The sequence below is a fragment of the Cyprinodon tularosa genome, unplaced genomic scaffold (genome assembly GCF_016077235.1).
Source record: "Cyprinodon tularosa strain WSP-4 unplaced genomic scaffold, ASM1607723v1 ctg386, whole genome shotgun sequence".
In the NCBI taxonomy this organism is placed as follows: Eukaryota; Metazoa; Chordata; class Actinopteri; order Cyprinodontiformes; family Cyprinodontidae; genus Cyprinodon; species Cyprinodon tularosa.
The window spans coordinates 623,214-645,484 of record NW_024039103.1 but is presented as its reverse complement, the minus strand read 5'-3'; the positions used below and the strand labels follow the sequence as shown (position 1 = coordinate 645,484).

Here is a 22,271-nt window from a genome sequence, read left to right as displayed (position 1 = left end):
TTTGGTGTGTGGATTTTCAAGCTTCTAAGGATGACACTGTTTTCTCTATGCTGATCGACTGACACATTTTAATTAATTTCACATTTTTTTTTACAAGTCTTGACATTTCCACATATGATTTCAGACTTTAATACTTTTTATACATATTCAACATTTATCTTCCTATCCTTAAGCTACTCATTTTTGTCTTTAACTAGTTAAGATTCAACTTTTTTACTGTTTATGTTACTGTTTTTGCTATTTTATTAAACTTCTGCATATTTTTTCAAATTTTGGCTTGATTCTGCTCTCTTTCTGGAAAGGCATTAAGCTTTTCTGCTTGCTGTTAATTCATAACATGTCTGCCATGTTTCTGCTGTTGGCTTCAGCTACTTTTAAGAAACTAATTAGACATTTTTTTTGCTATTCCATACCATTTCAGCAGCTTTGACTTTAAATTTTTTCAGCTTGTTTCTGCCATTTTAACCTTACAGCTTACAGTTTAGCGTACAGCATTCACACTGCATTTTCGCAGGAAATGCAACTTTTTCTAGTTCTAGTTGTTGTTCACTTTCCGTACGTTTTTCCGTCTCTAACTCGTTCTCCATACTTCATCCGATTTCAACAAATTTGGTATCAAAACGTTCAGCTTCTTCTGGAGAATCCTGCTGTATCTTTTGGTAACTTCAGCTATTATACTTTTTTAAATATTTAGCTTTTTAAGACTTTTTTTGTCCCATTGAAATGCATGTAAAACTTCAAAAATTCCACTAAATCTTCAGCTACTTTGCCCTTTAACTACTTCAGCATACTTTCAGCTAGAAACACCATTCAACTTTTAAAATGTTTCCGTATCTTTCTGCTATTACTGTTTAACTCGGCTTTCAGCTAACTTTTACAGTTTTGCTTCAGTGAAGCTTCAAACTTTTAAACATTTTTTACAGATTTTCAAATTTATAATGGAAGTCTATGGACGGAATGTTCAGCTGCTAGAGTGTGCCACTCTAGCGTTTTCAAACATTTCACTCATGCCGAACAGCTTCAACTCACTCGCTCATTTTTTACTCTATCTAGATAAATTTTACATCAAAACGTAGGGATTTTTGTCAGGATTCAGGAAATGTAACCCTCATCTGTGTGGCATTTACGGTTTTCCGACAGTTTAACCCAGACCACGAAGAAGTCCACACTTCCCCAATAGAAATCCAATGAGAGATCTCTGAAAATCCGAAATGAAAATTCAAAAAAACAGACTTTTTCGTATCGCTCCCATTCGGGAACCGTTCGACGTAGCAACACGAGCCTTGTGGAAGTTGTTCCTCAGACCTTCCTAGCACTCACATTGAAGGAAGTGTGTCGATATCTTTTATCGTTTAGCTAGGAAAAAGGTTTGTTCGGGGGTAACAAATCTGTCCGAACCCCAAAATCAAGATTTTGACAATTATACACTTTTTTACATCGTCACCACGCCTAGACGAAATATTGTAGAAATATGAAAGTTACACCAGTTGTAGTCCAAAGATGGCTGACGCTCACGGTGAAAGAATTTTTTGAATACCTAATACGGTTTTGGCTCACCGCTCGTTTGTTCGGAGGGAAAGTTTTGCTTTTGAGAGTTCTGCTCTACCGTTGTGCTGCATGTTATTCAATGAGACCAGCAGGATTTCTCAAACCTTTTTATTCCTCCTTCCCATTAAGGTTGTGAATGAGCTACATCTATGAAAGTTACCCCAATTGGAGACAAAGGATAGCTGTCGCTTAGACTGAAAGAATTTTTTAGATACCATTTACGGTTTGTCTTCAGCACTCGTTTGTTCGGAGCTGATAATCCCATTCAAAAAAGCCTGAGAACTAAGGAACGAAAGTGAAGCGCATGTCTCTCTGTCACTGACAGGCTCGTTAACGTCGTCAAGGTAACCGTGCTTCAAAGAGATTTTACCTCCACCACTTTAAACAGCACATTTTAATCTAATGGAGGGAGACAACACTGATTTAACATTAGGAAGTGGATACAATATGACTACTGGCCATGACCCTTCCCTTCACACGCAACCCTGATAGACTTTCAAAATAAGACTCCGGGGACCCTTCAAAATAAAAGCTCCTACATTAAACTCATATTTTTTTCCCAGAATATGGCTCAACATTATGACCCAAACTCAACCACTTTTTTAAAAATGAGACTCTAGGGGTTTTTCAAAACACACCCCACAGCAAATTTCAAAATAAAAGCCTCCCATTGCCACTTCATCTACTGCCCTAATAACAGGGGAAAGAATGATTTAATGATTGGAAAGTCATCAAGTATCACTGCTGGGTCTGACCCTTTTCTCAACACACTACTGCTAGACTTTCAAAATAAGACTCCAGTGACCCTACAAAATAAAAGCCTCTATATTATACACGCGTATTAATTGATGCAAATGGATCAGCATTATGACCCAAACTCTACCAGTTTGTTTCTATTAGACTCTAGGGACCTTTTCAAAACATACCCCGGAGTGAAGTTCACAATAAAAGTCTCCCATTTACGCTCTAATACAGCATCTATTCACCCAATGACATGGAAAACCAGTGATTTCATATTTAGAAATGGATTCTATATAACTGCTGGGCATGACCCTTCCCTTGACACACATCCATGATAGACTTTCAAAATAAGACTAAAGGGACTCTACAAAATAAAAGCCTCTTCCTTACACACACTCATTCATTGTGCCGTGTGGCTTGTAGCTATGACCCAAATTCAACCAATTTCTTCAAATTACACTACCAAGGCCTGTTGACCACAGACCTCAGAGCATATTTCTTAACCAGGTTCTAAGATTTACACTGAGATACAGCATCTGCTAACCTCATAACATGCAGCCTAAGCCTGCCAACGGTGCTTTCATCACTGCAGCGGCTCGTAACATGCAGGTTAGTTTTTTTTTTATAAATTCAGCTCCTTAAGTGGTATTAACTCTCTTTCTATAAGCTTCTCTCTCTGTCCTTCCTCTGCTTCTCATGGTCAGTCTTGCACATAGGTTTGTATATTTTCAATCCTCTAAGGATGACACTGTTTTCTTTATGCTGATCAACCAACACATTTTAAATCATTTCAAATTGTTGTGCCAAGTCTTGACATTTCCACAATTTCAAAATTTTGATACTTATTCAATACCATCTTCCTCAACATTTTACTTCCCATCCTTGAGCTACTCATATTTTCTTCAACCAGATAAGATTCAATTTTTTCTTTGTAATTTCTTTTCTGATTCAGCTAATTTTATATTGTTCAGCCTATGCTGTGAACCTTGGCTTAATTTTGCTCTTTTTCTGGACAGGAATTAAGCTTTTCTGTTTGCTGCTAATTCATAACATGCCTGACATGTTTCTGGGCAGTAGGTGGCCCCACTTCAAAATTTCTTTAGAAATTTTTCTAGAAACTTGATAGACATTATATTAAGACCCTTCTAGTGCACATATTAATGACATTTTTGATATTATGTATGGTTTGGCTGTGCAGCTTTTAAGATGAGTTTCTTTCTGCCATTTTAGTGCCAAATAATTCTACCCTACAAAAATCTTCAGATGATTCAATTGTTTTCTGCAGTTTGAAGTTTCTGATGACTTCCTATCACATTTTCATATGTTCTGCAGTTAATTTCAGCTTTATTCATTCAGCAAAAGCATTCCCACTTGCTGTTTCTCCGAAACAGCTTTTTCTAGTTTACATCTGTTCTTCTTAATGTCAACTCTATCTCACATAGTTTTACAATCTACTTTATATTTTTATTGTTGCTTAAATAAAAATACAGTTGTTCTTGACAGTTTACATACGCTTCCATCAAAGACAGAGAAAAATAGCTGCCAGTAAAATAAAGTGAATAAAAGAAGTGAAGAAGCCTGATGGAGCTCCTGAAGAAAAATTTTGAACACTGAGGCAATAATCACTGAAATCAGGTATTTTCTGGGATGTTCACGAAATGTTCAGTCAGACTTCTGCACCTGTTGACAGGTATGTTGGTTCACTGTTCATGAGAAAAATACTTCATTTGTCTGGGACAGTTTTTTTTTTTTTTTAAAGAATAATTTCAATTCTTTTATTATTTACAATCCAGACTTCAATTTAATAAATTAAATGAAAGTTTTTATTATCACCTTTTCAGTTTTTTTATTTGTTATTTGACTTACTAGTGTAAATTGATAATTGTTCTTATGGGGGGGGGGGGGGGGGGGGGGAATTTCAAGCACAACTGTATTGAAGTATTATAAATAGATATTATAATTATATATTATAATTGAGAAATCCTGGTCAAAAGACACTTCATTAGAAGAATTTTCCTCTGGTAATATAGATTACATCTATTGCTATTAACAGCCATTAAACTCTACAAAATGGCTAAAGGATTTCCCTTTCACACCCTCCTTTCTTGCATAACACTCTTCAAAACTAATATTAGAAGAAGAGCTCAAAAGATCTGAAATTGTAAACAAGTTGGACCTACTACCAGATTAATAGTTCCAACAGTTAGTAAAAAAAAATTCAAAACTATCTGCATCAAGTGCAAGAAAGTTGGTTCGTATTTTTGGGAGAAGCCTAGAAAGCATCAAGGCTCCAGCCTGAAAGTCTCAATTTAAAGATGGATTTAAATCCTTATAAAGGCGTACTGACCAGAAAAGACCAAATCTTACACCCCTAAGCTCAACGACAGCCGGGCGCTGCCATCTTAGAAAAGCCAACCAGTTTCTGGAAAACTAAAATTTGACAAAAATGACACAAAAAAAACAATCTGGATGTAGGAATGAAGAAGGATCTAGAAAAAAACAGGTAGGTGATGCACCCCATTGGGGTTGGGTACATCTGCCCCCCCAAACATTTGTGGCTCCCTGGAGCTGTTTCAAAAATGTATGAAAATGAAAAAAATTATTCTTTTTCTTTTGTTTTAATATAGTGTGTAAGAGGTGAAACAAACATATTTTATATTTTCCAAAGATGTCAAGGTTTTAACAATAAATACATTTAAACAATAAATTTAAACATTTCTGTCAACAAAGATTTTCCCCATAGCTTGTAAGACACAATTCAGCGTGGCACTGTGCTAGGCAGGTGGCTGTTGTAAACAAACAGACTGCTGTGTCTTGGGCCATGGATCCCACAAGGTAAAAAATTAAGTCACAGAAGAATAAATTTTTGCTTTGTGATGAGAACTTGTCAAATATCAAAAAGAGTCATTTGGAAAGGCGTTTCCAGGGAAGACAATCTAAATTTGCAGCAGAGATAAAAAGTGCGACAGCAGGACTTCTGGATAAATTACAGGAGAGCAAACGTCGCTTTAAGAAGCGCACAACATCTCCAAATCCCACTTCTGCTGATTTTTTGTTGCAAACCGAGTGCATTGAAAACTGTTCACAGATGGGGATTAAATGAAGGAATCATTCATCAAAATATCAGAGCACCTATTTTCAGACTTCAAAAACAAACCCAAGGAAACACAGAAAATGACAGACATTCCACCCTCTGCAAAAACAGTGACGGACAGGATGCCTGTTTTGCCTTGTATAAGATGTTTAAATGTCTGCGGCTCTAGACAGATTGGTGGGGGTTTTTTTGTTCCAAAATGGCTCATTTAGGGTTGCCGACCCCTGGTTTAGACAAAGACACAATGGGATGTTTTAGGAGGCCAAAGAAACGCTAACAGGTCAGAACCAGTACTGGATCAGATAAAGCTGACTAAGATTGAGCTTATGGGAAGGAATTGTGTATTAATGCCTGGTCTGTGCTGAGGATCAAACCAATTTACATGAACTTCAACATTTCAGCCATTAATCTTGGTGGCAGTTGTTGCTTTATGCATTATAAAGTATGTGGAGAAGGACCTGAAAGAGACCTGATCTACTCTGCATGACTAATAAGATATGTATTAAACGGTTTCAGAGGTTACCTGAGTCCGGCAGTCTGTTGCCGCCCCTCCAAATGTGGCTGAACTCCTGGCACTGTTCATTCTGGCTGAAACCCCACTGGGAGTTGAAGCACAGCTCCTCCACCAGCATCAGCGCCTTCTTACACATGTCTTCATCCCAGTCCCCCGACATGCTCCAATCCGCATCGCACTCCCACCGCAGCAGTCAGCCGATGGCAGCCCAGCCCTCGGCGCCCTCACCTGTCGGACGGCCCCCTGCAGAAGTACGGTGCTGACCCGTCCACCTTTTTACAAAAGTGTAAGCTGGGGGAGGTGATGCAGGAAGGACAGGTCGGACCAAGCAGGTCACAGAGACCAGGCTGAGATGCCCCTGAAAGACATGTGGAGAGAGAAAGTATCATTACTAATTACTCATAATAGAAGTTTCTAATTTCTGCAAAGCTAGAAAAATCTGTACTGTAAACACAGGTTGGCAGAACTCAAAATGTTGAGGCATAAACTTCAGCAGCTTTTTAAGTTTAGGATTTAAAATGTACTTTTTTAGTTTGCCAAACTTTGAATTATCTCTTATGTAATGCCCATTTTGTTGACTTATATGAGGTCATGATCAAGCTACATATCAAAGGCCCAGTCCTATTTCTCTCACTTGTACTCTTTTGGGCCCTAGCACATAAGGGTAGTGTGACCCAATAGTTATACTGTAAGAGTTAGGGGGAAGTGCCTTCAATCCTTAAATGATTTCTTCATACCGAGGGTGGCCAAGAACTGACTTGGGACGAACTGGCTTCCCAGAATACTGCTTCTTACTTAAATTTTAAGGTTTTTATCCCCTCAAAGGGATAAAAACATAATCTTTATTGTTTCAGGGGCAGAAACAGTCAGACCCCCTACCTTTACAGTTGCTCCAAGAAGCAAATGCTCTGCTCACTAACCACTAGGTCACCCATGGCAGTTCCAATTTCTGATTACTGGTAACTTAACTATATTTTAACTTTTGATTTAAATGGGAATTACATTAAAGGGGTTTTATGTACAGTACAGAACAACGCTAATTTGATTAGCAGCATCATTTCAGCAGCAATTTGTATAGTATTAATCAAACATTAAAAGAAAATTAAGCCTCTAACTAAAAAAAAAAAAACAAATCAAAAATTTTATTTAATTATTTCAAATTTCGCAACAAAAAACACAAAGTTTAGGTGAACTTTCACTTCATCTCACATTAAGTTGAATATTAAAACTACCCTGGTTTTCTGAACAGACTTAAATTCTTGTTACTATATCTATATCGAGTTATTATTTTGTTTTTAATTTTGAATTGAATAAATATAAAAAATAAATAAAAAATGTAATATATTGGTAAGAACAAAATTTCACACTGAAAGCAAAAACTGATGTTGTTAGAAAAGGTTTTGAGAGTAAAACGGTTTGCCGTTAAATAAATAAAAGATAAACTGACATTAGGAAAATGATTTCCAAGGGGAAAAAGCTCTCAAATATAGATTTCTCTTTCAAAACTATTTTTCTTCTCTCTCTCAAAACCTTTGCTCTTATTTCAGGATTTGGGCCTGTGTTCCTATTGCCCAGTCTCAACAGAATTTAGAGCTGAGTGATATTTGGTATGGAAGAGAGCTTCCGGCTGTGCTGATGGATTAAAAGTCTGTTGTAAAGCTAGACAGAGCTGTCTCCAACTGAACAAGATGGCTGGCATCACGTTTATGCTGTGCAACTTATTGGTAACAAATAAACCTTAAACAAGCACCTCCAGTCAGAGACTCATTTCATCACGCTGCACCACAGAGCTTAACAGGAAGTCATTCCTGCCTGTGGACAAAACTGTATAATTTATCTCTCTGATAGTCATTTCATTTCATTACTTATTATTAATTTAATTAATTACTTCACTAAGTGCAATAACAGGGTCATGTGCAATCATTTTAATTTGGTACTGAGCAGCATTGTAAATAATGTTGTTTGTATATACTGTGATCCTTATCCAACTTTATTCTTATCCTTGTCTTATTTTTAGTGTTGCACCGATACGGATACCACTAAAACTGTGATATCTGTATCGGCGAGTACCAACAAATTGGGCACCAATACCATTTTGAGAGCGAAAAGTTTATTCAACTATTTTTACTCATTCCAGGTAGGTAATAAAAAGTTTTACTGGATTCACTTTGTATTAATCTTTTTTTTCCTGCTTCACAAAGGCAGGCAGCAGCTTGATAAAGCCATGATGGGAATTATTTTACATCCAATTAGTATGCACACAAACATCAAACCACATTTTCACTCAGTCTCACCACTCAGCTGTCAATTGAACATGAAATTTCTCATCGAAAGAAAAAATAAATCTATTTTTGAGAGAACATTTTTCCTTGCAAACAAAAAAATATATATATATTTGAAAGTAAAAATTACTTTTTGAGAGAAAACTTTTCCCTTGGGAATCATTTTCCACATGTCAATTTTTATTTTATTTATTCTATTTCAAAATATTTTCTCTCTAAACATTTTCTTCGATCTGAAATAACATCAGTTTTTGCTATCGGTGGTCAAATTTGTTTTCCCTCGTATATTTAATTTACTTTCAAAATATTTTTTCTTGAATTTAACAAAAACAAAAAAAGTTATTCCATATAGTTTTTCATATTTACACAATTATAAATAATTATTCAGCTCAAAAAAAGGAAGTTGTTTTTTACAGCGTAGGCCTTTGAATTCTCTTCCTTTAGCGAAAGCACTTTTTAACATCATAAAAGCAGTTAAAACCAAAGCAGGTTTTACATCTGAGGGCGTAATAAAAAGGATCTGCTCTTTACCAGGTTGTTAAATTAATTAAACCTTACCTCAAGCATGCACTACGGAGTACAACAGATTGCATTATTTATTGGACAAATCTGAAGCCAAAATGAGAAAAAACAAGTAGCCTATGCCCTACAGTTCAACAGCCTTTAAACCCACATGTAGCAGCAATTACTCCGTTGTTATGCTTTTATTTGTCGTACATCGTTATATAATTTGCTTATCTCATGTTGGACCTGATCTTCACTTTTGGACAAATGGTGTCATGTTTAAATTGTGAATACTGTGGCGGAACCAATAAATAGTAACTGTCCTGAAGCTAGAGGACATCATCACCCCTCCATTACTTTGCTTGTTTGTTTTTTTCTATTGTTTTAATATTCCTGTACAACTTGCATTTGTTTATCCCACTTTTCCTATTTCTAAATGCATTTACTGTCTTTGTCTTTGTCTTAGCAACTTAACAGCAGAGCTAATTCCTTGTTCATGGAAAACATCACATGGAATGATTTTGATTTTTCATGACAAGAATGGCTCCTTTATCTTTCCTTTGGTCACATCTGTTGACCTAGGGTTTATTTGCTGGGGTACTAATTCCTGAAAAAGGTTAGCATCTGTAATAAATGTGAATAATCTTTCTGTCAAAAGGCTGGCTTCAAATCGAAATCTGTGCTTTTCTGGAAGTCAGTATAAAGTCCGTATTAATAACAGCCAAACGCTGGCTGTTAATATCAGCACAGTTTAGCTTATCAAACTAATATTGATATGCTTAAAACTTAACACTGGCTGATACTGATATTAAGTCTTAGATTTTCATATATTTTGCATTATGACTTAAAGGGAAACGCCGTTTTTTTGTTTTTTTTTACATTGGGCCCTTGATTTTACGTTATTTCATCATGTTTCATCAATGTTTTGTCTCATTTGGAGCCGTTCTGAAGATATTCCGTTAAGTTATATCCAAGTAATGTCTTCCTATGGGCAACAACTTGAAGGCACAAACTAAACTGTTCACAATTTATCCTTTTTGGCAGCGGTCCCCAACCACCGGGCCGCAGACCGGTACCGGTCCATCGGTCATTTGGTACCGGGCCGCACAGAAAAATATATTTATATATAATTTATCGACGATCAGAGTCTGAGTGATGTTTTATTTCGCAAAATATAAAAAATTGGGGTATTCCCTCCCAATTATATCAGTCGGTGCATCTGTGCCTCTTGACACAGGTTAATTCAGTTCAAGACTCATCCTTTCTATAACATCCTATCTTTGTGAAGCGGGATTTTCTGCAGTTACAGCGACCAAAGCAAAGCTACGGAGCAGACTGGACATAAGGAGCACACTTCATGTTTCATTGTCTCCCATTATGCATAGATGGGACCGGCTTGTTTCAGAGAAACAAGCTCAGGGCTCCCAATAATTCAACATGATGGTAAGTTTTATTTTTATGCTGTTTGTATTTGATTTTATGCCAGTCATATGATTTTATTTGATCGTATTTACCCCCCTACTCTTTAAAGGCTGGTCTGTGAAAATATTGTCTGACATATAGCCGGTCCGTGGCGCAAAAAAAGGTTGGGGACCGCTGCTTTATGGTACGCCAGCATTAATAACATGTAGGCAAATCACTGTCCCCCAGACATCCACGGTTATATTTTTTATATTTTTTTAAAACAAAGCAGAGTGTGTGTGACGTCATCCGTGCGCCGGACTGGAGTTGTGACAGGCAGCCCAGGCCACAGGCGGCTACGCTCTACCCCTTATATTCATTCGGCTTGCTACTCTAAATCGTTCAATTCCATTTTGAGAGCGAGATCATCTGTGGTAGAAGCACTAAACATCTTCCAGGCATGTGAGTAAAACTAGCAGCAGTTCAGCGGACAGGATGAATGAACGGTAACCGGCACGCGTGGATGACATCTTTGTTTTTAAAAGATATAAATATAAAAAATATAACTGCGGATTTCTGGGGGACAGTGATTCGCCTACATGTTATGAATGCTGGCGTACCATAAATGATAAATTATGAACAGTTTAGTTTGTGCCTTCAAGTCGTTGCTCATAGGAAGACGTTACTTGGATGTAACCTAATGGAATATCTTCAGAACAGCTCCAAATGACACAAAACTCATATGGGTGAGTAGAACATGATGTAATAACGTAAAATCAAGGGCCTAAAGTAAAAAAAAAACGGCGTTTCCCTTTAAAGGATCTCATATTAAATGGGTAAAAGCTGGGTCATATTTCTCCCAATAAGACTGTGATGCAAATATTCACAATGTGCTCTTTTTTATGTTTCTTGTGGTCAAAGATCAATTTTAAATATACATATGTTTCCTGTACTTTGAGCCAGATTATTGAATCAACACTTTGCATGCGTCGTTTCACAGGGCCATGATGGCAATTACCTCCTGGGGCAGTAGTAATAGTTTTAATGTCTAAAACTGACCAGTAGCTTTCTGTAATTACACAGTAATTTACACAATTACAGGTTCTCTTGAGCTGTCTCTCTAAAAAGCGTGGTAGAGGCTTACTGAGAGTAAATTAAATAAGAACTGTGTCTATTTTTCTTATTTAGAAATAATCCAATAAACTTTGATTTGCAAAAAAATAAGCTTGACAAAAAAAAGATCATTAAAGAAGCAAAAACTTTGGTTTTAAGAATGTTTTGAATTTCAAATAGATTTTTTTTTAATACCTTTTCTGGACTCGACTCTTGATGTTGATGTCGGTCATGGTGAATTTCAGAGGCGGGTAGAAGACACTCTATGCCTAAAAGCTTCTCGGTGAACAGATTCGATGGAGGAACACAGACTTATCTCTGGTGTGAATGCATAACCCTGGTTCTCCGCTGTAAGGTGTGAACAGAGCTGACGTTTTTAGCTCCAGCAGGACCTGTTGGCATGCATCGGTGAAGTTGGTCCTTTCCACCAATCTACACGGACAGGAGGCTGACAAGAGCACCTGAAAAATAATGAAAGTCAGCTGATCAAAAGCAGGTAGAGCCAACACAAACAACAAAGGAGCCAAAAGGTTGAATGCATCAAACACTCATAAACATTTCACTTCAATATAATTAGAAATGTAAAGTCTGGCTCTTTTATGTGAGCAGTTCTCTGTCCTTTCATCCAAGAGAAGCTGGCTTTTAGTTCATGGTCTTCATTTTTGATCCCATTCTGTCAAAATAAAACAGGCCAATGCTAAAAGGCTTCTCTTTCCCACAGTCTGTGTGCCTCTGGGGGCCCTAACCAAATGTAATGTATGTAAGATATGTCTCATTATACAAATCTACTGAAATAATTTACATCTTTACACTTGGATATACTTCTGCGCAAAGGTGCTGAGTCATCCCTTATAACATGCTAAATAGTTTTCAGACTTCCAGACCTTTTTTAAATGTCTTAATGTAATTCTAATCAATAGATTTAGTCTTTCTGGTGGTGCTTTCAAGAATTTACCTTTAAATTTTTCAACCTTTCCATTAAATTTCATTTCTTTAATGTGGCTTTGTATATATTTTTCTTATGTGTGCTTTACAATTAAGCAACAATGTCCAGCTAGGAAACAATATTTGGTTTGGATCCCTAAAACATCCACAGCAACAGAACTACATTTTTATTTCAAGAAGAAAAAGGAGTTTGATATGGCGTTCCTTTATTTAAAGGTAATTTTTTTTTAATCAGTTTTAAAAGAGTGTCGTCTCTGGCATTTGTTAAAGACTTCTCTCAAAAAATGGGACTAATTGGGTCTTTGCTCAGGCTAATGCAAAACTGGTTCTAAAAGAGTCATTTTAAATTGCCTAAATTATTCATATGCCAAAGTTAAATGGGGAAAAATACCTTTACAAGGACCTGACTATGCTCTCTGTGACAGATCTGAACATGATCAGATCATACATGGGTGTAATTCTAATCCCTTCAAGATCCTGAATTATTATAATCCTGGAACCAGGGTTGGAGACCCATGATAAAGACGTGTTACTAAACCAACCACACTGACCACACTGTCATGTTCGGCTTTTATATTCTGCATAATAGCAACTGTTTTTAAAACTGCTAAGACAGCTTTTGTGTCTCATCAGATGTTGCAAAGCAGTTTTAACTTGATGGGAGATATTGTTGGTGCTTCACAACAGGAAATATCAGTTTAATTTGTTGTGCTGCTGGTCAGCAGTCAGCTGTGATATATTTCCAGGGTTCCTGTCAATGTTACTAATTATGGCTTCAAGCTAATTAAATCACAAACTTAATATCCTCCAAAAAAAAAAAAAAGTCTGATGCGTTTCTCATTAGTTAAATCAGCAATGCAGACAGCCCCTGGTCACTGCTGTACAGTAGCTGGCACTATGTCACAGAAAGAGTTGCATCCAGCAGACTACAGGAAGAACCTTACAGTACATATAAATAATTCACAGAGAAGGAGGATCATCAATCAAAAACCTGAGAAAAAAATTGAAAAGGTGAGATGGGGTAAGAAGATGGAAGATGGTTTGATAGAATCAAAAAGGCAGTGGAAGAAATGATAAGGAGAAGAAGCAGAAAGGAGAGAAAACTGATAATAAGACCAGGATCTCAACAAAGAGGAATTATTTATAGACGTTTTGAAATACAAAAGCATAATACAGGAAACTGTGACCACCGTGGGGAGGATGAAACAATAGACTATGTTATACCGGAGTGTATGAACTATGAGCCTCAACATTTATGAGAATAGAAAATATGATGGGCACATTGCTAATAAACTTATGGAGCAAACATATAAATAATTCATTAGTATAAAAAAGATTAATGTCATTTCATTGTGTGGTAATCTATAATCACACACCTAAGACACCAAACCACATACTGAAGCTCACTCCATATCAGACGGTGATGGTAAAAATGTCCTTTTTTCTCCTGAACTTTAAGAAGTGAATGATAAGAGACGACATTAGAAAAGGAGATCCAGAGAAATGTGAACAAACTGTTTTCAGGAAAAAAAAAAGCAAATTTAACAGAATTCTTATCTCCTCTCTCCCTTTTAAGAACTTCAATATGATTCATTTTGAGAAACTCTAAATGCAAATTTAAATACAAATTAATTCTTATCAAAAGAATGAATCTTCTAAAAAGACCACCCCTCAAAAAAAAAAAAAAAAAAAAAAAATGGAGGTCTGGAAAACAACTTGAGGTTAGTGGAGGCAAAGATTTATGACCTCCAACTGGCCAATATTTGATTACTGCTTGTTGATTCTACATACAGGTTTCAGACCAGTAAGCTTATCAGGCAGGTACAAAAACACCATGATGATTGAACCAGCTTTTGGTAGCCTTTGAAGTGTAGCCAGGTGCAAAGCCCCAAAATAAAATCAACCTCTCCATAAAAATTGTCAGCAGAAGAAAGCCTGAGGAACTATAAAACTTCCTGGTCAACTTCACCCCAAATCATCCTTGACTGTTTAAAACGCATACAGGACATGGATTGTGTGCATCTCCACTCATCCAGACATTAATTTAAAAGAAAAGCAGAATTGACTTTAATCTGAAAGGAGAAGTTTGGTCAACTGAGCAACGGTCCAGTTGTTTTGTTTTCTTCTGACTGTTTCTCAAATTCAGGAGTAGCTTAAATCAAAGAAGGTGACAGTTGTAGCAAAACTCAGGACAAATCTGTTAGACCTAGTTATTTAAGAATTTATTCCTGCTGGATGTGCGTCACAGTTTTCCTTCCACTCAACTTTCCAATAAAATGGTTTGATGCAGTGCACTGTAAACTGACATATTCTGTAGAAACTACTCTTTAGTCAAGACTACAGAGGCTTTATAATTTAAAAATAAGACCTTTTTATTGATGTAATATAATACATTTTTATTTTACTTAATCATCAAACTGACTTGAAAAACATGCCTGAAATATTGCCTTCCCTGTGCATAAATCAATATAATATAGGTATAAATAAATGAGGGTTGCTTTGAGACTTCTGCACACTCCTGTAAGCCCAGCAGGGGGAAAAAAAAGGTGTATACGTGGTTCGGCTGAAAAATAAATCAGTGGTAAAACACAGTGTTCATGATGAGAAGTCAGCTCAGTTCCCCACTCAGCTGTTTTGTCCTTGTAAAGACCTATTTCTCAAGTGAGGTGGCATGTCAAACAGAAGCAGGACTATTGATCATCTGATGTATGTCGTTCTGTGAGATGTCAACGTCAGCCTAGTGGCACCTCCCTTGCAAAGCGGTCCTCGAGTGTCCATCTGTCTTCCGTCTATCAATCAATCCCCACATTAAGAAAAGACATATTTCACTCACTCAGTAGGGTTAGAAAGAAGAAGTGCTTCCACTCAATCTCTCCTCTTGGTCAGTCTAGTCCATTGTAGCTGTCTGTCTCAGCTAAAGCCTGGTGCAGTTATGTTACAAGAATCATATCATGGAATAACAACATTGCACTCTTCATTTAAAAAAAGCAACTTTGAGTGACTTAATAACTGACATATCTCAATACACAAAATGGGAGTCTGACAAAGAGGTTTGCTGCCTCTAATGCCAGCTGGAGCATCAAGAGAGAAGCAAAAAGAAAAAGATTCAGGAAAGAGAAATGGGTCCCGATGAAGGAGGTTTGGGACATGCTCAGCTAGGGAGTAAAAGAAAAGCTGGATGCACTTTATTGCAATCATATCTACAGACAAAGGAATTGACAAATAATTGGGATTGGATAGCACTGAGCCCAGAAACACATGTTCCTCCTGTAGAATCAGAGCAACACTAAACCTGCCGCAGACACTCTATTGACTGCCGCTCGGTCTGGGATCAATACTCCCAGGGAAAAAATAGGCCACATCACGAAGCAGCAGGGTCACTGTCCGGCTGAGAGGCTGAGACAGGACGCCCTGCAAGGTCATCGTCTCATTTGGCATCGAGGAGAAAAATCAGCCACGTCCAATCGCTTAACCGGGGAAAAAGAAGGACTGAGAACAAGATGAGATCACTCTCCAATCACATCATGTGCTAATTCTGGAGAGATAAAAAGGTAAAAAGAAAAGGGGTCACTCACACCGGTTAAAAGCAAGATACAGCTGTTTGTAGAGGGATATAAATTCAAGGATCTTTCAGGAAAAAGAGGAAAGCTGCAAGTTCAAACCTCCACTGATGTCCTTGAGCGAGATGCTGAGCCCCCCCTTGCCTGCCGTTCTAGTTAAATCTCCCAGGATAGGAGCATCACTTCAATGACTCATTTTTAAAGCTGAGTACAGCCATTACATGCAACCTTGCTGATGTTGAAGAGGATGAACCATTTGTGTAGTTGTCTCCTTTGATGAGCGGATCATTCCTGTTCTTCCAAAGAAAGGACGAAGATTCTGCCGGGACCTGTATCTGAATATACAGAATATCCATTGTTAAAACCTTCTATTCCCTTTTTCCTACAGAAGTTCAAGGTAGTTTTCTTCCTCATCGACCTGTTACCGAGACAAACCTTTATTGAATTTAAGACCTGGCTTTCTTTGACATCCCAAAGCACAGCTAAATTTCTATTCTGAGTTTTAAGAACTCGTGGAGTGGCAGATTCGCCTTCAGATTATGTTCTTCTCTGTTATTTTGTTTTTCCAATGACATACCTTCCAAATCGATATCTCGTTGGACAGACATAGAAAAGATGAGGTTGGCTTTAATTTAGACTTTGCCTGCTCAAAGACGGTTCTCAAGGAGCGCTGACCTGGAGGCTTTAGAGGTTTCTCTACTTCAACGCATCTGATTCTGATTACTGCTGCTCAGGAAAAGCCTGTTAATCAGCCATCAATGGAAATCAGCTGTTGAAGCAGGGACTGACTTTGAGCAGGCCAAGTCTAAATGGAGGCCAACCTCATCTTTTCTTTGTCTGTCCAATCAGATTTGAGCTGGCCTGGTTTAGAGAACGCAAGGATGTGTTTCACAGCTCAAAGTTGCACAGAAATCCACAAAATTTTATCTCTTGACATCTAAACCTGGTTGAAATGTGTTGGGGACAATCAAATGGACCAACCAATTCTGACTTCTAAAGAGTTTGTCCAAGACTACTTGCTAACTAAAACAGTGATAAAAGATGTCAGGAAATTAGAGTAAAGGGTCACCTTACCTAGGATTAACACTGTACACTACTTTGTACGATAATATATCAGCCAAAAACCCCAAATGGTTTTTCCCTGTTTTAATGACAGTCAAAATTCTAGCCAAGGTGTTCTTGAAACCAAGAAGATCAAGAACTCTTTGGCTAGAACTCCCAGCAGGAATGTGATCATGATGAAAATGGGGTTAATTTGGGAAGAAACAAATCTCATAGAAAACCTTTTTCGAAAAAAAAAAAAAAACTCCTTCTACATTTTGACTGAATAGTTTTTTCCAGGGAGAGAATTTACAATGTCCCCAGAGTTGGGGCTTCCATTAAAGCACAGAGTAAGTTTTTGTCTGACTACATTAAAAATGTTCAGTGGCTTAAAAAAACAAAAACAAGCCTTTTATTAGTAGTTTAGGTAAGGGTTTTCCTACTTCTATTCACTTTAGGTTAGAGCAATTAGCAGAAAGCTATTCATATAATAACACAGACTGACAAACAGACGAAAGGACGGACGGATGGCCCTCCAGTCTCAGACAGTAGTGCTGCTCCGGGGCTCAGAATGTGAGGCAGCATAGAGCAAGGAGGAAGCATCTTTAGCAACTTCTTGATTTTAACGTTTATGTCCGTCTTGTCTCTTCTATGGCAAAACTGGCTTGTCAATTACTTAGCTCAATTAAATCAGCTAAAAGATTCTGTTCAGGAGTTTACACATGCTCTAAATGGATAAGCACTTGGAAAGATCTCAGAATTTAGAAACACCAATGTCTGTAAATCCACTGTGGCCAACCATAGTCTAACAACCAACCAGGGTACTAATACTGAATCAAATGACCCATATCGAGGTTTTAATATTAGATCTTATGCAGTTGTGGTTTAATAGTTTTAGTTGCTGCTCATTCAAAAAGTTTTCAGCTCCCCCCCTCTCTTTTTAACCTGCACTCTCCTTATTAAACCTAGACCGAAGGGAATTGCTGTTTATTGCTAAAATGTCTAACTATTTTTACCCGGCAGGAGAAGAAACACCTATATAATCACTAAACCTAGACAGGCAGATGCTTTTCTGTGTCAGAGCACAACACTTTCTGTCGACAAAAGGAAGCTAATCCGTTGGCTTTACTTAATAGGATGTTTCATGCAGATCCCAGTCAGTGTGCTCCCAGGTCTTCCTATCAGCTACCACGCGTCTTCCTTTGTTTTCATTTCTACCTGGAAGTCATATTTAATTGAAGCTCTTGTTTTCATTACCGTGTTTTATTTCCCAGCTTTTAATTCAGTTTTTTATTCACAAACCTTCATGTTTTCGCTTTATAACAGCTTTCACAATAACTGTATTTCTGGTAAATATGTTTAATTTCCAGTCAACTGCACTGTACCAACTGGAAGCTTGGCCCATTGACCTCCTCCTCCCTGGTTGTGGCTTCCATCCGTCTGCTTTTGCTGCTACCCTGCTAGGCTTGTATCATGACGCGTATCACCTCCAATCGATGTACTCATACACCCTCAAATCACCTGCCATTCGTCATAAGTATCTCTGATTCACAAGGGTCATGACCCTTTTCCACCAGGGCTGACGTATACTCATTCTTTGCCTTGCATCACTTCCTTTTAGAGGCCATGGCAATGCTTGGCTGAGACAATGCTATCATCGCTCCTCTCTGCCCGCTCAGCCGTGACAGATTGATGCGCTGGGGTAAACAGATAGGGCTGCTACAACACAGCTTTTTGGTTACTCCAATGGAGCGGTGCCTTGTTTCCCAGGGACAAGAGACGGCGCCGCATGAGGGCCGAGACTGAGCGTGGGGATATTAATGCCTATTGACTCGAGGTAATAGCTTTACCGAGTCCAAGCCTCGAGGTTGCTCCAATTTAGTCTGCCCTATAACAGGCCCTGGACACCTCACGGCAAAAGAAAATACCTCCTCATCATCATACATCACAATAAACATATGATCGAACAACCCGCCCCATCTGAGAAGACTGTTGCCTTTTATCTCCACCTATTTCTGTCCTACATTTCTAAATGTTGCTGGTAAGGCTTTCACAGCTTCCCACTCTGAGCTTGTATCAGCTGCAAGTGTCTAAATTATCCATAACACGGGGCAGGGCGGAGAGAACAAGTGGCCAGCCAGGAACCCTGGGATACCGGTGCTGCTCTTTTCTGTCTGTTTCACAGTGAGCAAAGCTGCAGAGCAGGGCCTTATTTACAGACCAGGGGGTTAAATGTGACTGAGTCAGCTTCTGCCTTTGCGTTTTAGACCCCCAGAGTAACGCTGCGTTAAAAAGATGTCAGAAAGACCCAACTGCCCTCAGTCTAAATAAAGTGAGAATGTGGTTTAAATTTTAAAGGTGGTAAAACAAGTCTGTCTAAAGAGGTTTGAAAAGCATTGGGCATTGGTGAAATCTAACCTGCAACATCTGTGTTTAGGCTTGAAGTGAATCAAACATGCAACCTAAAGCCCGGCGTACAGTGTGCCATTTTCGGGGGCGATTTTCCAGTCGTGCGACAATCTTTCGATTGGGCCGACTTTCAGCCTGATCGTGCGTTGTGAGTCATGTAGTGTACAGGGGGTTACGAGGGGCGATTAGCCTCTCCCGATTACCTCCCGATCAGGAGTAGTAGTAGTGGCTACGTTTGCTCAGCCATGTCTTTTTTCTAAATACGTCATCGCCTTTTCTTTTTAGGGCTTTCAGCACAAAATTGCACAATTTAGTAGTAGTACTAGTAAACTTCATATTCCCCTTCTATTTGTTTGGCTTCCGGATAGACGAGTCAGAGCAGTTCCATCTCACCGCGAAGCTGAGTCCGACGTGGTTTTCAGTTATACAGTGTGAGCAGGTAGATCGCATTAGAGCGTCAGTGCAAACATTAATCGTGAGCTGTGAACTCACACTGTACAACTAATCGCAGGGTTTAGTCGTACAGTGTGAGCAGCAGCTGCGTGCAACAATTGAAAAAATAAAAATCACACAGTGTACGAGTCATAGCAAAGTCTAGACCTTGCTATAAGGTTCAAGAATTTGCTATGACGACCAAATATGATGTTTAGACATTTTTGCCATAAATAGTCAACCTATCGGAGCATTTTAAGCATGTACACAATGCATGGAGACAAAGGTAGCAATGATCAAGACGAAGTTTGTCTCCTTATGTAGTATTCATCTGCAGTCCACATCTCGGGTAAAATATGTTTGTATGCTTGAGGGCTGATGTCCTTCATGTTTTAGGTGATTTCCTTATTGATCGTAGATTTAAATGAACTGCCTGTCAGATAAGAGCAGGTTCCTTCAAGCTTAGCTTCTTTTTAAGTTAAGAACCATCTTCATGTCTTTTTTATGTGTAGGATGGAGTGAGAAATGAGCAAAAAAAAAAAAAAAAAGAAAAACTCTTAATTTAATGGTCCATCTAACTCCCCCACCTGTGCTCAGCAGATATGGATTAAGATCAAAAGAACAAGATCAGGGATAAAAGTAGCTTAAATGAAATTCCTCCATAGTCTGACTGGACTGCCCGTTAGATGGGGAGAGAGTTGCTGTCACATCCAAAGGAGTTAGCTAAGCAATTTCCCTTCTTTAAGAAGTTTCCCAGTAATGCCTCTTGGGGAGAAAAACCCTGATGTACACCACAAACCTGCTGGAAGGTCTTCATTCTGTTTTAGGGAATACCTCAAGCTCGCCCAGGATGGGACAATGACCTCTGCAGCACACAAGGCTCTGTAAGGTAACCTAACTAGCCATTCAGTCTATCGTATTGGAGCAGGAACCTGAATAAAACATGCAAGACTCCATTGGGGCTGAAACAATTAATCTGATTATTCGATTATTGAAATAATCTCCAACTAACTTCAATTAATCGTTAACTGGAGTGTAGAGACTCTAACCCTAACCCATCCCTCTAGTTGACAGAGCAACTTACTTAGAGGAGTAGTTAGACCAAAATTGGGAAAAATTCTATACATTTAGGATTAAAAAAAACTTTCGTAGATATATAGACAAATAGATAGATAGACAGATAGACAGATAGACAGATAGATAGATAGATAGATAGATAGATAGATAGATAGATAGATAGATAGATAGATAGATAGATAGATAGATATTTTTATATACGGTATGTCCTATCTAGAACTCCTCTTGTGAAAAAGTTTTATTTTAAACCAGTCTAATTCTGTAAAAAACAAAGGAACCTTTTGCTATCCTATTATTAATCGACCAATTAATCAATTAACAAAATAATAATTAGTTGCAGCTCTAGATTCCATCCTTCAGCACCAGAACTGGACAGCACCCATGTGTTTGGAACCTGCTAGAAGTCAATAATAACAATAACAATTACATATGGAGTGTATCTCAACACACATCCTGACACTTCAGTTTTAATTTGAGTCTGTGGGACAGTTCTTTCTTCAAATATGATTCTCCTCGGCGGAGGAACTCCAGCTTTGAAGGTAAGGTGGGGGCGCTCGGGTGGAGGCCGTGGGGGTGTGGGATTACGCACGTCTTACGCACGTCAACCTGTCGTCTGTATGTGTGTTTTTACGTGCTCGGGCGCGCACCCTCCCCTCTGTACGTCCTATATCCCATCTCATGCCCGTAAAAAATCCAGAAAAAAAAAAAATAAAAAAAGTAAAAATCATGGCCACCAGAGGATGTGACCCAAACACTGCAGCCTGCAGGCGTCCCGTGGATACCTGAGCATGTATGTGGAGGCAGAATGCAACACGGATGCAGAAATAATAGACTAAAGATGAAGTATTGATGGAAAACAGCCACATGCGGCTGGATTCAGGGCTCCCATTGAGCAGTGCAGGCAATGGATGCAGAGATCAAAGGAGGCTGAGGCGCGTCGCTGAAATCAGAGACGCGGATGTTTTACAGGAGCGAACATCTTCCCCTACCTTTCTGCGTCGCAGGAACCGCTGGGCTCCTGCTCTTCCTCCCCTCTCTCTCCTCCGCTGTTTTCACTTCAGATGCGACGCTGGTAAAGGGGTATTCCGCACCTCTCTGCTCCACATCTACCCATCTGTCCGAGCAGGAACCGGTGAAGGCAGACTGAGAGGGAGAAACCAACAATATGATCCCTGTCTCCCCTCCCCTCTTTTACCTCTCGGTTTCCCCTGTTCTTCTCTTATATTTCCATCCCCTCCTTGTGTTTTTTTTTTTCCTCCTGTCCCCTCCCTCTCACTCTCCCTCGTTTGCTCGCTTTCTGCCTCTCCTTCTTTTCCTCCCTGTGCTCTGAATACTAATATTCCGTCTCTCCCTTCTCTGCCTGTACTAAAGACATACTGATGTATGTGGGGCGTGTATAGGAGAGAGGAGAGAGAGGTGGTTCCTGAGTGCTCCTTCTGCTGCTGTGTGTGTATTTTAGTGGGAAATGGTCTCTGGATCTCGTCCTGGATGTTGTTTGGTCCTATTAGAGCTGTGATTAGATAACAATCCTCCTGCTGATGCTCCAGGAGGGGTGACAGTGGATGTGTTGGGTATGCAGGTGAAATTTTTGTGTGGGATGAGAGAAGAGG

At 38.7% G+C, this 22,271-nt stretch overlaps 1 protein-coding gene across 1 annotated transcript in view; it reads right to left on the bottom strand.

The window, feature by feature from the left end:
* Window positions 1-22,037, bottom strand: part of syt3 (synaptotagmin III) — a 75,614-nt gene extending 53,577 nt beyond the window's left edge. The window contains exons 1-3 of the mRNA XM_038297328.1: window positions 21,651-22,037; window positions 11,393-11,658; window positions 5,907-6,255 (exon numbers count right to left, since the gene is read on the bottom strand). Coding sequence (XP_038153256.1) covers window positions 5,907-6,057 — 151 coding nt within the window. The 5' untranslated portion in view covers window positions 6,058-6,255; window positions 11,393-11,658; window positions 21,651-22,037. The remainder of the gene's footprint in view (window positions 1-5,906; window positions 6,256-11,392; window positions 11,659-21,650) is intronic.
* Window positions 22,038-22,271: the final 234 nt, after the last annotated feature.